At 37.1% G+C, this 22500-nt stretch overlaps 1 protein-coding gene across 3 annotated transcripts in view; it reads right to left on the reverse strand.

The window, feature by feature from the left end:
- Nucleotides 1-22500, reverse strand: part of LOC133640372 (apoptosis-stimulating of p53 protein 1-like) — a 115649-nt gene that overhangs the window by 39818 nt on the left and 53331 nt on the right. For 2 of the 3 annotated variants that reach the window (XM_062033756.1, XM_062033758.1), the window contains 8 exons: nucleotides 18126-18221; nucleotides 9567-9623; nucleotides 8162-8282; nucleotides 5836-5915; nucleotides 5601-5762; nucleotides 5401-5541; nucleotides 5138-5333; nucleotides 4694-4831 (listed from right to left, as the gene is read on the reverse strand). In XM_062033756.1, coding sequence (XP_061889740.1) covers nucleotides 4694-4831; nucleotides 5138-5333; nucleotides 5401-5541; nucleotides 5601-5762; nucleotides 5836-5915; nucleotides 8162-8282; nucleotides 9567-9623; nucleotides 18126-18221 — 991 coding nt within the window. The remainder of the gene's footprint in view (nucleotides 1-4693; nucleotides 4832-5137; nucleotides 5334-5400; nucleotides 5542-5600; nucleotides 5763-5835; nucleotides 5916-8161; nucleotides 8283-9566; nucleotides 9624-18125; nucleotides 18222-22500) is intronic. The other variant, XM_062033757.1, reaches the window with a different exon arrangement.

The following is a 22500-nucleotide window of genomic DNA, read 5'->3' on the forward strand; positions in this document are numbered from 1 at the left end:
TATATATATATATATACACATATATATATATACACATATATATATATATATATATATATATATATATATACATATATATATATATATATATATATATATACATATATATGTATATATATACATATACATATATATACATACATATACATATATATGTATATATATACATATACATATATATATATATATATATATATATATATATACATATACATATATATATATATATATATATATATATATATATATATATATATATATATATATATATATATATATATATATATATATATATATATATATATATATATACTAAAAGTATTTGGCCACCTGCCTTGACTCAAATATGAACTTGAAGTGCCATCCCATTCCTAACCCATAGGGTTCAATATGACCTTTTGCAGCTATTACAGCTTCAACTCTTCTGGGAAGGCTGTCCACAAGGTTGCAGAGTGTGTTTGTAGGAATTTTCCACCATTCTTCCAAAAGCGCAATGGTGAGGTCACACACTGATGTTGGTGGAGAAGGCCTGGCTCTCAGTCTCCCTTCTAATTCATCCCAAAGGTGTTCTATCGGGTTCAGGTCAGGACTCTGTGGAGGCCAGTCAAGTTCATCCACACCAGACTCTGTCATCCATGTCTTTGTGCATTGGTGCACAGTCATGTTGGAAGAGGAAGGGGCCCGCTCCAAACTGTTCCCACAAGTTTGGGAGCATGGAATTGTCTAAAATGGAGCATTCAAAGTTCCTCTCAGTGGAACTAAGGGGCCAAGCCCAACTCCGGAAAAACAACGCCACACCATAATTCCCCCGCTGACCCCTCTCTGTCAGTTTAGGTGGCCTACCACTTGGTGGCTGAGTTGCTGTTGTTCCCAAACTCTTGCATTTTCTTATAATAAAGCCGACAGTTGACTTTGGAATATTTAGGACGGAGGAAATTTGTAGACTGGATTTGTTGACAGTTCCATGCTGGAAATCACTGAGAGTGGCCCATTCTTTCACAAATGTTTGTAGAAACAGTTTCCATGCCTAAGTGCTTGATTTGATACACCGGGTCAAGCGATTAGGACACCTCATTCTTATCATTTGGATGGTAGGCCAAATATTTTTGGCAATATAGTATATATATATATATATATATATATATATATATATATATATATATATATATATATATATATATATATATATATATATATATATATATATACATATACATATACAGTATATGTATATATGTCCTCTGATTATCTTTTTTAATCAGATTATTGTATACATTTTGCAAATTTGGATTAATCACGATTAATCACAGGTGACTACCGTGATTAATCGCTTGCAAAATTAAAAAAATAACTGAAAAAACGACGCAGTACTATTCTACTGTAAGAATGTCATCCAGAAACCTTTTATTGTTCACTGATTGTATCGCGGGGAAGGTCAAAGAGCCTTTTACGGTCAACATAAACTGCAAGTTTAATGGAGCGTGTACATGATTAGTGCGATCATTTCTCGTGATTAATCACATGAGTTTCTTGTTAATTTTGACAACCCTAATATATGTGTGTGTGTGTATATATATATATATATATATATATATATATATATATATATATATATATATATATATATACACACACATTAGGTCAGAAAAAACACAGAGGCTATATCATCCCTACAAGCCTGTTTCAAAGGTTTCCCTGCTCGTCAGAGAATTTTTATTTTATTTTATTTATATACTATATAAATAAATGACGAAACAGGCTTGTAGGGATGATAAAGCCTCTTTGTTTTTCCTGACCTAACGTATATTCCGCTCTACCCCGGTATTGAGCACAGTATATTGGATAAACCACAGAACCCTCGGGCCGAAAGCCGACTGCATTTAAAGTAACTAAATATATATAAAGTTGGACTACTAACTTGTTTACTTCCGTGTAGAGTGTTTTGCATTTTGCTTTATAATGGATTTAAATGGTTTGATTTGATTTAGTAAAAATCAAATGAAATCAAATAAGTGAAATATTGTATTTTTTATGGCGCATGGATGTTTTGTATAATAGCCACAAAGTTCAGTGAGCAGGTTGTGTTATGTGCGACCACGTCTGTTGACTTTTGGTGTTGGTTGGATTTGTTTTTCTTTGCACCATGACTAGGGAAGGTTGTCTGCATGGGGTGATATAAGTGAAAGCTGTGCACTCCGCCCGAATGCAGCTGAAATAGGCTCCAGCACCCTCCGCGACCCCGAAAAGGGACAAGCGGTAGAAAATGGATGGATGGATACCTCTAGTAAGAGCATAATGAAAGGTCATTGACCAGAATAACTTACCTTGTCCAATAAATGGCGACATAACGGCAGCATTAATTTGTCAGACTGTTAAAATGAATGCAAACTCCCTGTGGGTAAGATCACTTATTGAAGTGATGACGTCTTAGAGGACGTTTGGCCTCTCATCCGAGTGGGTTTCATCACTTCATGCTCATAGACTTAGCTTGGACAGATCTAGTCTGAGTGTTTGGTGCCAAGGTCCTAGCTATTTATCCTCACGCATCATTTTTGAAACGCATCGTAACCCATGTATCGAGATGTGAATCGAATCGTCCAGAGAGATCCATAGTAGTTAGTTAGGTGTATGGCTGCGCGGTATATCGGAATTATACTTAATGCTGATATATTTTAGAAAGATGTATACATTCGAGACAATACCGCCATACCGGTATCTTTTGATGTGCCTTTGTTACGGCCGTTTGCTCTTCTCTGCTCCTTTTGTTCCCCTTGTGTGTTTACAGAGGCTTCTCTAACGCACTATGACGCACTACCATCTGTTCCATTTACACCAAACATGAATTTAAGATACTAGAAACCCCAAAAGCAGTGAAGTTGTCACGTTGTGTAAATGGTAAATAAAAAGAGAATACAATGATTTGCAAATCCTTTTCAACTTATATTCAATTGAATAGACTGCAAAGACAAAATATTTAACGTCTGAACTTGAAAACTTTGTAATTATTGGCAAATATTAGCTCATTTGGAGTTTGATGCCTGCGACATGTTTCAAAAAAGCTGGCACAAGTGGCAAAAAAAGACTGAGAAAGTTGAGGAATGCTCATCAAAGACTTATTTGGAACATCTCACAGGTGAACAGGCTGATTGGGAACAGGTGGGTGCCATGATTGGGTATAAAAGCAGCTTCCATGAAATGCTCAGTCATTCACAAACAAGGACGGGGCGAGGGTCACCACTTTGTCAACAAATGCCTGAGCAAATTGTTGAAGAACAACATTTCTCAACCAGCTCTTGCAAGGAATTTAGGGATTTCACCATCTACGCTCCGTAATATCATCAAAAGTTTCAGAGAATCTGGAGAAATCACTGCACATAAGCGAAAAGATCGAAAACATCCCTCAGCGGGTACTGCATCAAAAAGTGACATCAGTGCGTAAAGGATATCACCACTTGGGCTTAGGAACACTTCAGAAACCCACTGTCAGTAACTGCAGTTTGTCACTACATCTGTAAGTGCAAGTTAAAACTCTACTATGCAAAGCCAAAGACATTTATCAACAACACCCAGAAACGCAAGGCTGGGCCTGAGCTCATCTAAGATGGACTGATGCAAAGTGGAAAAGTGTTCTGTGGTCTGACGAGTCCACATTTCAAATTGTTTGTGGAAACTGTGGACGTCGTGTCCTCCGGACCAAAGAGGAAAAGAACCATCCGGATTGTTCTAGGCGCAAAGTGTAAAAGGCAGCATGTGTGATGGTATGGGGGTGTATTAGTGCCCAAGACATGGGTAACTTACACATCTGTGAAGGCACCATTAATGCTGAAAGGTGAAAGGTACGTACAGCTTTTGGAGCAACATATGTTGCCATCCAAGCAACGTTACCATGGACGCCCCTGCTTATTTCAGCAAGACAATGCCAAGCCACGCATGGCTTCATAGTAAAAGAGTGCGGGTACTAGACTGGTCTGCCTGTAGTCCAGACATTGAAAATGTGTGAAGGCTAAAATATGAGAAGGGAGACTGTTGAACAACTTAAGCTGTACATCAAGCAAGAATGGGAAAGAATTCCACTTCAAAAATGTGTCTCCTCAGTTCCCAAACCTTTGCTGAGTGTTGTTAAAAGGAAAGGCCATGTAACACACTGGTAAAAATGCCTTTTTTGCAATGTGTTGCTGCCATTAAATTCTAAGTTCATGATTAAGTTTCTCAGTGTGAACATGAAAAAACTTGTCTTTGCAGTCTATTCAATTGAATATAAGTTGAAAAGGATTTGTTGTATTCTCTTTTTATTTACCATTTACACAACGTGACAACTTCACTGCTTTTGTAGTTTTTAAAACCTTGGACTCAATTTTAGCACACATTCTGGATGGAAGGTGACCATCTTCATACTGGATAAGTGGAGAGTGAAGATGTGGGACGCTACAGAGGAAGTTTCCCCCTCTTCATACTGGATAAGTGGAGAATGAAGATGTGGGACGCGACAGAGGAAGTTTCCCCCTCTTCATACTGGATAAGTGGAGAATGAAGATGTGGGACGCTACAGAGGAAGTTTCCCCCTCTTCATACTGGATAAGTGGAGAGTGAAGATGTGGGACGCTACAGAGGAAGTTTCCCCATCTTCATACTGGATAAGTGGAGAGTGAAGATGTGGGACGCTACAGAGGAAGTTTCCCCCTCAAACACTCACTGGCGCTGTTAGTGTCACTCTTGAACCCCTGGGGAGACCGAGGCCCTTGGCAGGTGTCGTTTCCATCTGACAGGACGATGTCTAAATCTGACACTTGCCATTGGCTGGGAGGCTTCCTGACGCCACTCCTGTCCTCGTCTGTTTGACCACGGCCATCAGCACAGTAACAACAACGGAAACACACCACACAGTAACAACAGGACAACGGGGGCCGCATCAGGACCAACCAATGAGGGGCGGTATGATGGCAGTGAAGTGGCATCATAGCAACAGTGACACACACCAGGTAACAAGTAAGGATGGAGACGGAAACAACGACGGATGAAAGGGGCAGGAGGAAGGCAACGGTCAGGAAAAGGAAGGAGAAAAGCAGCCAGTTAGAAAGAACAGATGTGACAGGAAGTAAACACATCTTAAGTTGTATAAAAGTTGTTTCAAACATACCCGACAAGGAGCGGATGTGAGTGAGTGGAGTGGCTTTGGGCGATGGGTCGGGTGAGAGCTTGTAGCCGACTTCCTGTCCCCCTTCTGGTGGAGCTTTGATGTAGGGGAAAACCGCAGCCACTCGGCCTGAAACTCCACCGCTCGGACGGGCAGAGCTTTGGGGAAAGGCCGGGCCTCCTCCGTTCATGCGAGCCAACTACAGAGTGAGAGACGGAGCAGGTGGACACATTGTCGTCTGCCTCGGAACCTCAAGAGTAACGTACTTCTGCTCGCTTCTTATGCAGTCGCTCCCTCAGGTCTCCAATGCGTTGGTCCATGGCGGTCACCTGGCTGTTCTTCTTGTTCAGCAGCTCCTTGCTCTGGGCAAACTTGCTGCCGCGCTCCAGGTTGTGATGGTTACGAGCCTGGGTACGACAGCATTAGAAGTGTTCTCCCCTTTTTGGAAATCGTTGTATTTTATTACCTGTAACTCTTGGTAGAGTTTCCTCAGTTCTAAAGCCGCAGTGCCTGATAGCGGAGACCCTTTCATTCCAGCGGTCACACCCCTGTTGAGTGTCCCCTTCTGGGACGCGGCAGAATGCAATTGCAGTCGTCCTTTCCTCAGATCTTCCAGCTGTTGGGTCAGCTGTTTAAAAATAGTTTTACAAATCATTCTTAGGAGACCTCGAGAACGAGACTCCTTGAAGCCACAAGGTTACCTGGTCGACTCGGACCACAGCAGACTGCAGCTCTGCCTGCTTCTCTTGAAACAGGCTGCTCACGTGGTCAATCTCTGCGGCTGGACACAGACAAAGTAAAACAGTATTACATTTGACAATACACAATTATTCATTCCAACAGACGCATATATCCATCCATCCATCCATGTTTTCCGCCTAAGCAGAGACGCCCAGACTTTCCTCACCCCAGCCACTTGGTCCAGCTCCTCCCGGGGGATCCCAAGTCGTTCCCAGGCCAGCCGGGAGACATAGTCTTCCCAACGTAACCTGGGTCTTCCCCGTGGCCTCCTACCGGTCCGACGTGCCCTAGGGAGGCGTTCGGGTGGCATCCTGACCAGATGCCCAAACCACCTTATCTGGCTCCTCTTGATGTGGAGGAGCAGCGGCTTTACTCTGAGCTCCCCCTGGATGGCAGAGCTTCTCACCCTATCTCTAAGGGAGAGCCCCGCCACTCGGGGGAGGAAACTCATTTTGACCGCTTGTACCCGTGATCTTATCCTTTCGGTCATAACCCAAAGCTCATGACCATAGGTGAGGATGGGAACGTAGATCGACCAGTAAATTGAGAGCTCCGGCTCAGCTCCTTCTTCACCACAACGGATCGAGACAGCGTCCGCATTACTGAAGACGCCGCACCGATCCGCCTGTCGATCTCACCATCCACTCTTCCCTCACTCGTGAACACGACTCAGAGGTACTTGAACTCCTCCACTTGGGGCAGGGTCTCCTCCCCAACCCGGAGATGGCACTCCACCCTTTTCCGGGCGACACACGCCAGTGTGGAAGAGAGTCCAGCCCCTGGTTCCAGAGCCCTTGCTGTGCGTCGAAGTGAGTCCGACTATATCCAGCCGGAACTTCTCCACCTCACGCACTAGCTCAGGCTCCTTCCCCCCCTTACTTGCTTAAGGTTGTCCATCATATCCGATGACGACAATCCATCTCTATGTTTTGTGAGTCCTCATGTGGCTGAATAGTCCAATCCGTGATCCACATGATCTGCCGCAAACAGAGCAGGTGAAGGCACTGACTGGGGGTGCAGGTGTGGCAATGGCTTCATGCCTTCTTTGACGCTTCCTGGCTCGTTGACCACTTTGGTCCTCCTCAAGCTTATGAACTCCTTGTTGGAGGAGCTGCCGCCAGGTGGAACGTTGGGCTGCAGTGTCCTCCAGCTGGGTTGGGTTCAGGCCGCATTTCTTCATGACAGTCTTCATTTGATCTTTATAACGCTTTTTTGGGCCTCCTGCCAAGCGGTGACCAAGATGAAGCTGACCATAAAGCACCTTGCGTGGTAAGCGTTCTTCTGGCATCCTGATAACGTGGCCTAGCCAGCGAAGTTGGTGCTGGGTGACTGTAGCCTCCACACTGGTGCAGTTGGTCTTGCAGAGTATTTCAGTGTGGGGGACTCTGTCCTTCCAGGATATCCCCAGGATGCATTGTAAGCACCTGATGTGGAAGGCCTCCAGCATCCTGAGGTGGCGGCTGTACAGGGTCCACGCTTCACAGCTGTAGAGGAGGGTCGTCATGACCACAGCTAAATAGACCGCTACCCTGGTATGTAGCTTAAGGTCTCTGTTCTCCTTCCCCCCCAGCGAGGTGACATTCCACATCCCAAGAGCTAGCTTATGTAGCCGAGGATCGGACCGCCAAGTGCCCTGCCCTCGGCTGCCGCCCAGCTCACGACGCACCCAAGTCTCCAGATGTATGTTGTAATATGTATATGTGCTTTACTATGGAGGTTTTTTCCCACTCCAGACGGGCCCCCTTAGAAGCCCAGTCTAGAGTGTATTTTTTACTCATCCTTCCCCAGCGTTGACCTTTCCCCCATCTTTGACGGGGCGCCTTGTGGCGACCCATCAGTGTTCCTGTTCTGTAACCCTGTACACTGTTTGTTTGTCTCATCTTGAACGGGTTTGTGCTGAAAGCAAAGTTTCGTTGGACGTGAGCAATGACAATAAAGACCGACCTACCGACCTACCGACCTACAACGACTGCCAGCGGTTCAGTCTTTGCCTCGGTCTCAGCATAAATTAACCTTCACGTCAGTCATTTGGTCTCTTTGCCTCTGTGGGCGGAGGCGGGGACACTAGCATGCACACTAGCATGTAACGTAAACGACAGGAAACATGGCAGAAACGACACGGAACACCCCCAAAAAATTCAATAGTGTGTTCCTTATCCCGTTTATGACATTCCCTCAAAGATCAACAACTTTTTGAGTTCAGTTGCCAAGCAGGGGGGGTCAATACACATAAATATTGAATTATTGTCAACTGATCAACAATTGATAAATAGGAGGCAGACTTACAGAGGTTGCCGTTGATCAGTTTACTGTAGTCCACTTGTCCTCTCATGGCTCGGATCTTCTTCAGCTTTGCCTCCTGGGTCTCCACTCGCTCCTTCAGCCGTTGTAGCTTCTCAGCTTCAGACTGAACGAGGATTACAAACATGAAGTTGTTCTGTGACAACTATAAGTAAAACTTTTAAAGTCATTTTGATAGTAGGCTAATATAGCTAATATAGACACTTACATCATGTGTTGCCTTCATTATAACACTTATATAAGACTTTTAAAGTCATTTTGATAGTAGGCTAATATAGCTAATATAGACACTTACGTCATGTGTTGTCTTCATTAAACACTTATATAAGACTTTTAAAGTCATTTTGATAGTAGGCTAATATAACTAATATAGACACTTACATCATGTGTTGCCTTCATTATAACACTTATATAAGACTTTTAAAGTCATTTTGATAGTAGGCTAATATAACTAATATAGACACTTACATCATGTGTTGTCTTCATTATAACACTTATATAAGACTTTTAAAGTCATTTTGATAGTAGGCTAATATAACTCATATAGACACTTACATCATGTGTTGTCTTCATTATAACACTTATATAAGACTTTTAAAGTCATTTTGATAGTAGGCTAATATAACTAATATAGACACTTACATCATGTGTTGTCTTCATTATAACACTTATATAAGACTTTTTAAGTCATTTTGATAGTAGGCTAATATAGCTAATATAGACACTTACATCATGTGTTGTCTTCATTACAACACTTATATAAGACTTTTTAAGTCATTTTGATAGTAGGCTAATATAGCTAATATAGACACTTACATCATGTGTTGTCTTCATTATAACACTTATATAAGACTTTTAAAGTCATTTTGATAGTAGGCTAATATAACTAATATAGACACTTACATCATGTGTTGTCTTCATTATAACACTTATATAAGACTTTTTAAGTCATTTTGATAGTAGGCTAATATAGCTAATATAGACACTTACATCATGTGTTGTCTTCATTACAACACTTATATAAGACTTTTTAAGTCATTTTGATAGTAGGCTAATATAGCTAATATAGACACTTACATCATGTGTTGTCTTCATTATAACACTCATATAAGACTTTTAAAGTCATTTTGATAGTAGGCTAATATAACTAATATAGACACTTACATCATGTGTTGCCTTCATTATAACACTTATATAAGACTTTTCATTTTTTGCGGCTCCTGACAGATTCGTTTTTTGTATTTCTGGTCCAAAAAGGGTCTTTGATCATCTTGGGTTGCTAACCCCGCCCCTAGGGTTAAGGAGCGTAAACACCAGCTACATGCACTATACAATATTCATATCATTTAGCTCTCAAAAGCTGTATCCATGTCCACAGGTGAGTTCTCACCTGTGTCAGTCCCTGGTTGGATCTGCCTCCGTGTTGAAGATACCTCAAACGCTGCTCCTAAAATATAAAGAAAAAGAAAAGAACACATAATAATTTAAATATGAAGAATAAATATTAAACGTTTTTGCTGTGATGTTTGGAGTCAACGTCTCATTTTCCCTTTAAAAAGACTAAATAATTGTCATTTGAAAATGTGTGACTTCATGGTCTCCATAAAAACACCAACAATGTAGTCCCATGATCTATAGTCTTTCATGTATTCCTTTTACTGTAGGGCCGTGACTCTTTGGGCACCAAACGATTCGATTCGATTCACGGGGTAACGATTTCATTCAAAATGATTCTCGTTTTAAAATAGTGTCTTTACTCGTGTGGATTCCTCATTCACAACGACAAGCAACGTTTGGAATATTTACAGTATAACTCAAACTTACTAAACCGCCTTATGTGTGATGTCTGCAGGAGATGTGCACGTGCCATCGTAATCTTAGCTTTAGCTAACATGCTAACACTTTTGCAAGTGTAAGTAGTGTTAGTATTTTTAACTTACAATGGCATTCTTTTTCTATCGTTTCAGTTTGGCAAATCCCTCAGTAAATTCACCGAAACGTCACCGTGGAGTTATTGAGTCTCTTTAGCGGATTGGAGAGCTAGCGGTCACTTCTGTTTTGTTTGATCAGCCGTTTTACTGCCGTGTTGCAGGCACTGTTTAGAAACAATCGAGGTTTGTAAATAAACATTTTCAGATTATTTATATGTAAATAACTCATTTCACAACGTATATTTCTGCGGCTTTTACTCCACTGCGCCTAATACATGGGAACTAAATCCCCTACAATTTAGTGGCTGCGGCTAATATGCCGGTGCGCTCTATAGTTCGGAAAATACGGTACCTTTCTACTTAATATATGTCACCAAATTGTGCGAAAACAAATATTGACCGCCAACGTCTGCCGATCGGCACTTTGTGTGCTACGGAAGCCTGCCGCTCAAACCGCAAATCTATTTTTAAACAAATAACGTAGTCAATGTTTTGTGTAACATGATTAGCGGAAGATGGCAGCACAATTATTCCCTGGAAAATTAAGTGTTTCCTTACAAAATCTTCACACACACACACACACACACACACACACACACACACACACACACACACACACACACACACACACACACACACACACACACACACACACACACACACACACACACACACACACACACACACACACACACACACACACACACACTGAAGCAGAGGTTGGTTCCGTGTGCTCAAACTAACCATTATTTACATTATTTACACAATACTTTGTCCGTTTCAGTCACTACAGTAATTAAAACTTGTGTTCACATCCACAGGAACCACATGGGTTAGTCTACTCTATACAGTATTAACAACCTTACTAGTGTTCACTTCACAGCCACAGATGGTTCATCTAGTTATTGACATTATTTACACATTACTTTCTGTTTCAGTCACTATGTTATTTAGTCACTACAGTAATTACAACTTGTGTTCACATCCACAGGAACCACATGGGTTAGCCTACTCTATACAGTATTTACAATCTTACGAGTGTTCACTTCACAGCCACAGATGGTTCATGTAGTTATTGACATTATTTACACATTACTTTGTGTGTTTCAGTCACTATGTTATTTAGTCACTACAGTAATTATGTTCACATCCACAGGAACCACATGGGTTAGTCTACTCTATATACAGTATTTACAACCTTACTAGTGTTCACTTCACAGCCACAGATGGTTCATCTACTTATTGACATTATTTACACATTACTATGTCTGTTTCAGTCACTGTTATTTAGTCACTAGTAATTACAACTAGTGTTCACATCCACAGGAACCACATGGGTTAGCCTACTCTATACAGTATTTACAACCTTACTAGTGTTCACTTCACAGCCACAAATGGTTCATCTACTTATTGACATTATTTACACATTACCTTGTCTGTTTCAGTCACTATGTTATTTAGTCACTACAGTAATTATGTTCACATCCACAGGAACCACATGGGTTAGCCTACTCTATACAGTATTTACAATCTTACGAGTGTTCACTTCACAGCCACAGATGGTTCATGTAGTTATTGACATTATTTACACATTACTTTGTGTGTTTCAGTCACTATGTTATTTAGTCACTACAGTAATTATGTTCACATCCACAGGAACCACATGGGTTAGTCTACTCTATATACAGTATTTACAACCTTACTAGTGTTCACTTCACAGCCACAGATGGTTCATCTACTTATTGACATTATTTACACATTACTATGTCTGTTTCAGTCACTGTTATTTAGTCACTAGTAATTACAACTTGTGTTCACATCCACAGGAACCACATGGGTTAGCCTACTCTATACAGTATTTACAACCTTACTAGTGTTCACTTCACAGCCACAAATGGTTCATCTACTTATTGACATTATTTACACATTACCTTGTCTGTTTCAGTCACTATGTTATTTAGTCACTACAGTAATTATGTTCACATCCACAGGAACCACATGGGTTAGCCTACTGTATACAGTATTTACAACCTTACGAGTGTTCACTTCACAGCCACAGATGGTTCATGTAGTTATTGACATTATTTACACATTACTTTGTGTGTTTCAGTCACTATGTTATTTAGTCACTACAGTAATTATGTTCACATCCACAGGAACCACATGGGTTAGCCTACTCTATACAGCATTTACAACCTTACTAGTGTTCACTTCACAGCCACAGATGGTTCATCTACTTATTGACATTATTTACACATTACTATGTCTGTTTCAGTCACTATATTATTTAGTCACTACAGTAATTATGTTCACATCCACAGGAACCACATGGGTTAGCCTACTGTATACAGTATTTACAACCTTACGAGTGTTCACTTCACAGCCACATATGGTTCATGTAGTTATTGACATTATTTACACATTACTTTGTGTGTTTCAGTCACTATGTTATTTAGTCACTACAGTAATTATGTTCACATCCACAGGAACCACATGGGTTAGTCTACTATATACAGTATTTACAACCTTACTAGTGTTCACTTCACAGCCACAGATGGTTCATCTACTTATTGACATTATTTACACATTACTATGTCTGTTTCAGTCACTATGTTATTTAGTCACTACAGTAATTATGTTCACATCCACAGGAACCACATGGGTTAGTCTACTCTATACAGTATTTACAACCTTACTAGTGTTCACTTCACAGCCACAAATGGTTCATCTACTTATTGACATTATTTACACATTACCTTGTCTGTTTCAGTCACTATATTATTTAGTCACTACAGTAATTATGTTCACATCCACAGGAACCACATGGGTTAGCCTGCTCTATACAGTATTTACAATCTTACGAGTGTTCACTTCACAGCCACAGATGGTTCATGTAGTTATTGACATTATTTACACATTACTTTGTGTGTTTCAGTCACTATGTTATTTAGTCACTACAGTAATTATGTTCACATCCACAGGAACCACATGGGTTAGCCTACTCTATACAGCATTTACAACCTTACTAGTGTTCACTTCACAGCCACAGATGGTTCATCTACTTATTGACATTATTTACACATTACTATGTCTGTTTCAGTCACTATATTATTTAGTCACTACAGTAATTATGTTCACATCCACAGGAACCACATGGGTTAGCCTACTGTATACAGTATTTACAACCTTACGAGTGTTCACTTCACAGCCACATATGGTTCATGTAGTTATTGACATTATTTACACATTACTTTGTGTGTTTCAGTCACTATGTTATTTAGTCACTACAGTAATTATGTTCACATCCACAGGAACCACATGGGTTAGTCTACTATATACAGTATTTACAACCTTACTAGTGTTCACTTCACAGCCACAGATGGTTCATCTACTTATTGACATTATTTACACATTACTATGTCTGTTTCAGTCACTATGTTATTTAGTCACTACAGTAATTATGTTCACATCCACAGGAACCACATGGGTTAGCCTACTCTATATACAATATTTACAACCTTACTAGTGTTCACTTCACAGCCACAAATGGTTCATCTACTTATTGACATTATTTACACATTACCTTGTCTGTTTCAGTCACTATATTATTTAGTCACTACAGTAATTATGTTCACATCCACAGGAACCACATGGGTTAGCCTGCTCTATACAGTATTTACAATCTTACGAGTGTTCACTTCACAGCCACAGATGGTTCATCTACTTATTGACATTATTTACACATTACTATGTCTGTTTCAGTCACTGTTATTTAGTCACTAGTAATTACAACTTGTGTTCACATCCACAGGAACCACATGGGTTAGCCTACTGTATACAGTATTTACAACCTTACTAGTGTTCACTTCACAGCCACAGATGGTTCATCTAGTTATTGACATTATTTACACATTACCTTGTCTGTTTCAGTCACTATGTTATTTAGTCACTACAGTAATTATGTTCACATCCACAGGAACCACATGGGTTAGCCTACTGTATACAGTATTTACAACCATACTAGTGTTCACTTCACAGCCACAGATGGTTCATCTACTTATTGACATTATTTACACATTATTATGTCTGTTTCAGTCACTATGTTATTTAGTCACTAGTAATTACAACTTGTGTTCACATCCACAGGAACCACATGGGTTAGTCTACTCTATACAGTACTAACAACCTTACTAGTGTTCACTTCACAGCCACAGATGGTTCATCTAGTTATTGACATTATTTACACATTACTCTGTCTGTTTCAGTCACTATGTTATTTAGTCACTACAGTAATTATGTTCACATCCACAGGAACCACATGTGTTAGCCTACTCTATACAGTAATTACAACCTTACGAGTGTTCACTTCACAGCCACAGATGGTTCATCTAGTTATTGACATTATTTACACATTACTTTGTGTGTTTCAGTCACTATGTTATTTAGTCACTACAGTAATTATGTTCACATCCATACTGTTCACATCCACAGGAACCACATAGGTTAGCCTACTCTATATACAGTATTTACAACTTTACTAAGGGTTCACTTCACAGCCACAGATGGTTCATCTAGTTATTGACATTATTTACACATTACTTCGTGTGTTTCAGTCACTATGTTATTTAGTCACTACAGTAATTATGTTCACATCCACAGGAACCACATGGGTTAGCCTACTCTATATACAGTATTTACAACTTTACTAAGGGTTCACTTCACAGCCACAGATGGTTCATCTACTTATTGACATTATTTACACATTACTTTGTGTGTTTAAGTCACTATGTTATTTAGTCATAAAAAAGACGGATTTAAAAATGTTTTTAAAATTAGATTTTCAAATAACATGTCTATCTTAAAAAAAAAACCTAAAGCTAAAATATAAAAAAAGAGCAAAAAAATCGGAATGTAATGTGAAAAACATGAAAATCTTTAACTAATAATGAATAACAATTATATACTTCGTCATCTATAACATAAAGTTTGGTCTTTTAATTTGTATGAATTATGTCTGTTTCAGCATTTTATTTTTAAATAAAAAAAATATTAAAAGCTCTCAAGATACAAAGAAAATCTACTTTAAAAAAAGTTTAGTTATTAATAATAAAATAAGAATACTAACTTATGAATACATTTGAAACATTGAAAAAACCATAATAAACACTGTTAAATGTGCAACTGAACATGAATATTTGTGTATATGCACAATTGTATGCAGTTAAACTATTGTTTTATTAATATTTTTATTCTATTCTTACACGGCAATAAAACAGTAAAAATGTAACAAAAAAAGAGCAAAAAAATCGGAATGTAATGAAAAAAATATGGACATTTTTAACTAATATTTTAATACCAATAATATACTTAGTCATCTATAACAAATTTGTGTCTTTAAATATGTATGAATAATGTCTTTTTCAGCATTTAAAAAAAAAAAAAAAAAATATTTTAAAAAAATATTACAAGCTCTCAAAATAAAAAGAAAATGTACTTTAAAAAGTTGAGTTAATAATTATTTTTAAAAAATAATACTAACTTATGAATACAATACAATTGAAATAAACACTGTTAAATGTGTAACTGAACATTAATATGTGTGTATATGCACAATTTTTGACACGCTAGGTTATGCAGTTAATAAAAGAATATTGAAAAAAATATTAGAAGCTCTCAAAATAAAAATAATATTTACTTAAAAAAAGTTTAGTTATTAATTATAACATAAAAATAATACTAACTTATGAATAAATGAGAAAAACTGAAAAAAACATAATAAAAACTGTTAAATGTGCAACTGAACATGAATATTTGTGTATATGCACAATTGTATGCAGTTAAACAATTGTTTTATTATTATTTTTATTCTATTCTTACATGGGAATAAAACAGTGAAAATGTAAGAAAAAAAAGACCAAAAAAATGTGAATGTAATGAGAAAAACCTGGAAATGTTTAACTAATATTTTAATACCAATGATATACTTAGTAATTTATAACAACGTTGTGTCTTTAAATATGTATGAATAATGTCTTTTTCATCATTTTTTTAAATAAAACAATATTTTTTTAAAATATTAGAAGCTCTCAAAATAAAAAAAATACTTTAAAAAGTTGATTTATTCATTATAAAATAAATATAATACTAACTTATGAATACATTTGAAAAATGTAAACAACCATAATAAACACTGTTAAATGTGTAACTGAACATTAATATTTGTGTATATGCACACTTTTTGACACGCTATGTTATGCAGTTAATAAAAGAATATTGAAAAAAATATTAGAAGCTCTCAAAATAAAAATAATATTTACTTAAAAAAAGTTTAGTTATTAATTGTAACATAAAAATAATACTAACTTATGAATAAATGAGAAAAACTGAAAAAAACATAATAAAAACTGTTAAATGTGCAACTGAACATGAATATTTGTGTATATGCACAATTGTATGCAGTTAAACAATTGTTGTATTATTATTTGTATTCTATTCTTACATGGGAATAAAACAGTAAAAATGTAAGAAAAAAAAGAGCAAAAATTTTTGAATGTAATGAGAAAAACCTGGAAATGTTTAACTAATATTTTAATACCAATGACAACGTTGTGTCTTTAAATATGTATGAATAATGTCTTTTTCAGCATTTTTTTAAATAAAATAATATTTTTTTTAAATATTTGAAGCTCTCAAAATAAAAAAAATACTTTCAAAAGTTGATTTATTCATTATAAAATAAATATAATACTAACTTATGAATACATTTGAAAAATGTAAACAAACATAATAAACACTGTTAAATGTGTAACTGAACATTAATATTTGTGTATATGAACAATTTTTGACACACTAGGTTATGCAGTTAATTAAAAAAATATTGAAAGAAATACGAGAAGCTCTTAAAAAAAAAAAAAAAGTACTTTAAAAAATGTAGTTATTAATTATAAAATAAAAATAATACTAATTTATCAATACATTTGAAAAATGGAAAAAAAACATAAACACTGTTAAATGTGTAACTGAACATTAATATTTGTGTATATGAACAATTTTTGACACACTAGGTTATGCAGTTAATAAAAAAAATATTGAAAGAAATACTAGAAGCTCTTAAAAATAAAATAAAATGTACTTTAAAAAATGTTGTTATTAATTATAAAATAAAAATAATACTAATTTATCAATACATTTGAAAAATGGAAACAACCATAATAAACACTGTTAAATGTGTAACTGAACATTAATATTTGTGTATATGAACAATTTTATGCAGTTAAACAATTGAAATGTTCTGAAATGTAAAAGCTGGAATGTTCTAACTAATAATTATATCTGACACTGAATCTGTTTAAAAAAATAAATAAAAAATGTATAAAAAAATATCAATATGGCCCAACAAATGTTTTGACTTTTCAGTGTGTGGCCCTTGGCGGAAAAAGTTTGGACACCCCTGAACTAAAGTATCAACATTTTGATTTGAGGACCTGTGTGCAGGTGTGAGGGACCACTCACCTGTGTGCAGGTGTGAGGACCACTCACCTGTGTGCAGGTGTGTGAGGACCACTCACCTGTGTGCAGGTATGAGGGACCACTCACCTGTGTGCAGGTGTGAGGACCACTCACCTGTGTGCAGGTGTGAGGACCACTCACCTGTGTGCAGGTGTGTGAGGACCACTCACCTGTGTGCAGGTGTGAGGACCACTCACCTGTGTGCAGGTGTGAGGGACCACTCACCTGTGTGCAGGTGTGAGGACCACTCACCTGTGTGCAGGTGTGTGAGAACCACTCACCTGTGTGCAGGTGTGTGAGAACCACTCACCTGTGTGCAGGTGTGAGGACCACTCACCTGTGTGCAGGTGTGTGAGGACCACTCACCTGTGTGCAGGTATGAGGGACCACTCACCTGTGTGCAGGTGAGAGGGACCACTCACCTGTGTGCAGGTGTGTGAGGACCACTCACCTGTGTGCAGGTGTGTGAGGACCACTCACCTGTGTGCAGGTGTGTGAGGACCACTCACCTTGGCCGCCAGCGTGTGTTGCTGAGCTTCCATGTGTTGCTGCTGTCTTGTGGCCATGTCCTGCAGCTGGGAGAGGGTCAGCTCCGCACAGGGAACCTACAGCACAGGAACAGGAACATGATGGTCACTTCCAAACATCGGTATAGCTCGGTTGGTAGAGTGGCCGTGCCAGCAACTTGAGGGTTCCAGGTTCGATCCCCACTTTCGCCATCCTAGTCACTGCTGTTGTGTCCTTGGGCAAGACACTTTACCCACCTGCGCCCAGTGCCACCCACACTGCTTTAAATGTAACTTAAGATATTGGCTTTCACTATGTAAAGCGCTTTGAGTCACTAGAGAAAAAGCGCTATATAAATATAATTCACTTCACTTCTACACAACAGGAACAGGAACATGAAGGTCACTCCATCCAACTTCTTCAGTAACGTCAGCAGCTGGCAAACTTGTCAGTGTTGTTTTAGTTGCGTTGAAATAAGCTGAGGGCCTGATTGATACTCAAAGATGGCAACTAGGAGGCGCTGTTGGACAGAAGCTCGTCTCTCAGTCTCACGTTGATCGGATAAGATTTGAGTAACTGTAACCCGTCCTCATTTATTTTGTTAACAGGCTATTTTGAGGGTTGTGTGTTTATTCTGGCAAGAATGAGGAGAGACAACAAGGAAGGAAGGTGGCCGCCCAGCCACATCCTGCTATTGTTTATGTTCACTAAACACACACACACACACACACACACACACACACACACACACACACACACACACACACACACACACACACACACACACACACACACACACACACACACACACACACACACACACACACTACACACCACTTTTTGACAACGTTTCATCAATGTCAGGTTGTGACCTTGAAGTGACATTGAAATGTGGTCATTTCCCAACCAACGACGTGGATCCGACGTTGGACATCAACGTTGTTTCAATGTACAAACACAACTATTCTGCAACCTTGTTTCAAAGTCACTTTTAAAGGACCTGTACGTATAATCAACGTTGCGTCAATGTCTTGCGCCTGCTGGGAAAGTATTATTGCAAAAGTGTATATTTATCTGTGCGTGTGTAATCCAAGCATGTGTGTGTGTACTAATGTGTGTGTCTGTATAGCAATGTGTGTGCGTGTAAACAGAGCCGCCTTTGTGTGATTTAAGTTGTCTGTCCGTATTATGATTTGTCAGTGTGTAAAAAAAATACCTGTTTGTATTATGATTTGTCTGTGTGTAAAAACTATATGTCTGTATTATGATTTGTGTGTGTGTAAAAAAATACATTTGTCTGTATTATGATTTGTCTGTGTGTAAACAAAAATTGTCGGTATTTTGATTTGTCTGTGGGTAAAACAAAATATATGTTGTATTATGATCTGTCTGTGTGTAAAAAAATATATGTCTGTATTATGATTTGTCTGTGTGTAAAAATAAATATTTGTCTGTATTATGATTTGTGTGTGTGTAAAAAAAATGTGTCTGTATTATGATTTGTCTGTGTGTAAAAAAATATATGTCTGTCTGTATTATGATTTGTCTGTGTGTAAGCAAAAATTGTCTGTATTTTGATTTGTCTGTGTAAAAAATATTTCGGTCAGTATTCTGATTTGTCTGTGTGTAAAACAAAATATCTGTCTGTATTATGATTTGTCTGTGTGTAAAAAATATATGTCTGTATTATGAATTGTCTGTGTGTAAAACAATTTTTGTCTGTATTATGATATGTCTGTGTGTAAAAAAATATATATGTCTGTCTGTATTATGATTTGTCTGGGTGTAAAAAATTGTCTGTATTTTGATTTGTCTGTGGATAAAAATATTTCTGTCAGTATTCTGATTTGTCTGTGTGTAAAACAAAATATCTGTCTGTATTATGATTTGTCTGTGTGTAAAAAATATATGTCTGTATTATGAATTGTCTGTGTGTAAAACAATTTTTGTCTGTATTATGATATGTCTGTGTGTAAAAAAAAAAAAATGTCTGTCTGTATTATGATTTGTCTGGGTGTAAAAAATTGTCTGTATTTTGATTTGTCTGGGTGTAAAAAAAAACATTTGTCTGTATTATGATTTGTCTGTGTGTAAAAAAATATATGTCTGTCTGTATTATGATTTGTCTGGGTGTAAACAAAAATTGTCTGTATTTTGATTTGTCTGTGTGTAAAACAAAATATCTGTCTGTATTTTGATTTGTCAGTGTGTAAAAAATATATGTCTGTATTATGAATTGTCTGTGTGTAAAACAATTTTTGTCTGTATTATGATATGTCTGTGTGTAAAAAAATATATATGTATGTCTGTATTATGATTTGACTGGGTGTAAAAAATTGTCTGTATTTTGATTTGTCTGTGGGTTAAAAAAAGTCTCTGTATTATGATTTGTCTCTGTGTAAAAAAATATATGTCTGTATTATGATTTGTCTGGGTGTAAAAAAACATTTGTCTGTATTATGATTTGTCTGTGTGTAAAAAAAATATATGTCTGTCTGTATTATGATTTGTCTGGGTGTAAACAAAAATTGTCTGTATTTTGATTTGTCTGTGTGTAAAAAAATATCTCTGTCAGTATTCTGATTTGTCTGTGGGTAAAACAAAATATATGTCTGTATTATGATTTGTCTGTGTGTAAAAATTATATCTCTGTCTGTATTATGATTTGTCTGTTTGTAAAAAAAAATGTCTGTATTATGATCTGTCTGTGTGTAAAAAATATATGTCAGTATTATGATTTGTCTGTGTGTAAAAATAAATATGTGTCTGTATTATGATTTGTGTGTGTGTAAAAAAAATGTGTCTGTATTATGATTTGTATGTGTGTAAAAAAATATATGTCTGTCTGTATTATGATTTGTCTGTGTGTAAACAAAAATTGTCTGTATTTTGATTTTTCTGTGTGTAAAAAAATATCTCTGTCAGTATTCTGATTTGTCTGTGGGTAAAACAAAATATATGTCTGTATTATGATTTGTCTGTGTGTAAAAAATATATGTCTGTCTGTATTATGATTTGTCTGTTTGTAAAAAAAAAAAGTCTGTATTATGATTTGTGTGTGTGTAAAAAACATTTCTGTCAGTATTCTGATTTGTCTGTGGGTAAAAAAAATATCTGTCTGTTTTATGATTTGTTTGTGTGTAAAAAAATGTGTCTGTATTATGATTTGTATGTGTGTAAAAAAATATATGTCTGTCTGTGTTATGATTTGTCTGTGTGTAAACAAAAATTGTCTGTATTTTGATTTTTCTGTGTGTAAAAAAATATCTCTGTCAGTATTCTGATTTGTCTGTGGGTAAAACAAAATATATGTCTGTATTATGATTTGTCTGTGTGTAAAAAATATATGTCTGTCTGTATTATGATTTGTCTGTTTGTAAAAAAAAATGTCTGTATTATGATTTGTGTGTGTGTAAAAAACATTTCTGTCAGTATTCTGATTTGTCTGTGGGTAAAAAAAATATCTGTCTGTTTTATGATTTGTTTGTGTGTAAAAAAAAGTGTCTGTATTATGATTTGCATGTGTGTAAAAAAATATCTGTCTGTATTATGATTTGTCTGTGTGTTAAAAATAAAGCCATAAAGCCCTTTTTTTTTTTTTATTCCAAAAACCGTTGATACTTACATGTGACCTGCAAATTCTAGTCACCAAGTATTAGAGAGATTATTATAAGCACTAACACTGAGGAACTACTTTTAGCGGCGTAGTAATCACAGAGTGGTAACTCGCTAATGCAGCTATTGACATACTGAGGCGGTGAGCTGCTGCATCGCCCTTGAGCTGGTAAAAGTTCATTGTGGATTATAAATCTTGCCTCTCACTTGCTTGTGGCCATAAGACAAAAAGTTGGTCAATTTCAACAATCAACTTAGAAGTGGAGATCACGAGAAAGACACTAGTTTGTGTCCACCTTTTTCATTTGGTTTTAGCCGCGTAAGGATTGGGATTCATTCTTCATCCAAACGGGACGATATAAACATCCCATCAGTTGGCATCCCACTGAGAGCAGACATTGTACAGTGTGGGATTGTTTCACAATGTTTGTATTTCTTGTTTAGCACTTAGCAATACTGCTACTTGCGGGATCTGCTTATTACTCGGCTTCTAAAACTTATAGCTCATCCTCTGTATATTCAGGCTCAAAAATAGAAGGTTCGGGATTAGTGGTAGTTGTTGTTGTTAAGGTCATGATGCGTCTGTAAAATTAATGCTTAAAATGAGCAAAATATGTGAATATTACATGTTGTTATGAATGTGTCTGTTACTACATTACATATTTGCTGACAGCAGGTATATAAAATGTTGGACGTTTTTGCATTTTTTTAGAGGGCTTTCAAGGCTTCCATTGTTAGCTGACTTTTGCTAGTGTTTATTTA

This window comes from Entelurus aequoreus, linkage group LG23 (genome assembly GCF_033978785.1).
Source record: "Entelurus aequoreus isolate RoL-2023_Sb linkage group LG23, RoL_Eaeq_v1.1, whole genome shotgun sequence".
NCBI lineage: Eukaryota > Metazoa > Chordata > Actinopteri > Syngnathiformes > Syngnathidae > Entelurus > Entelurus aequoreus.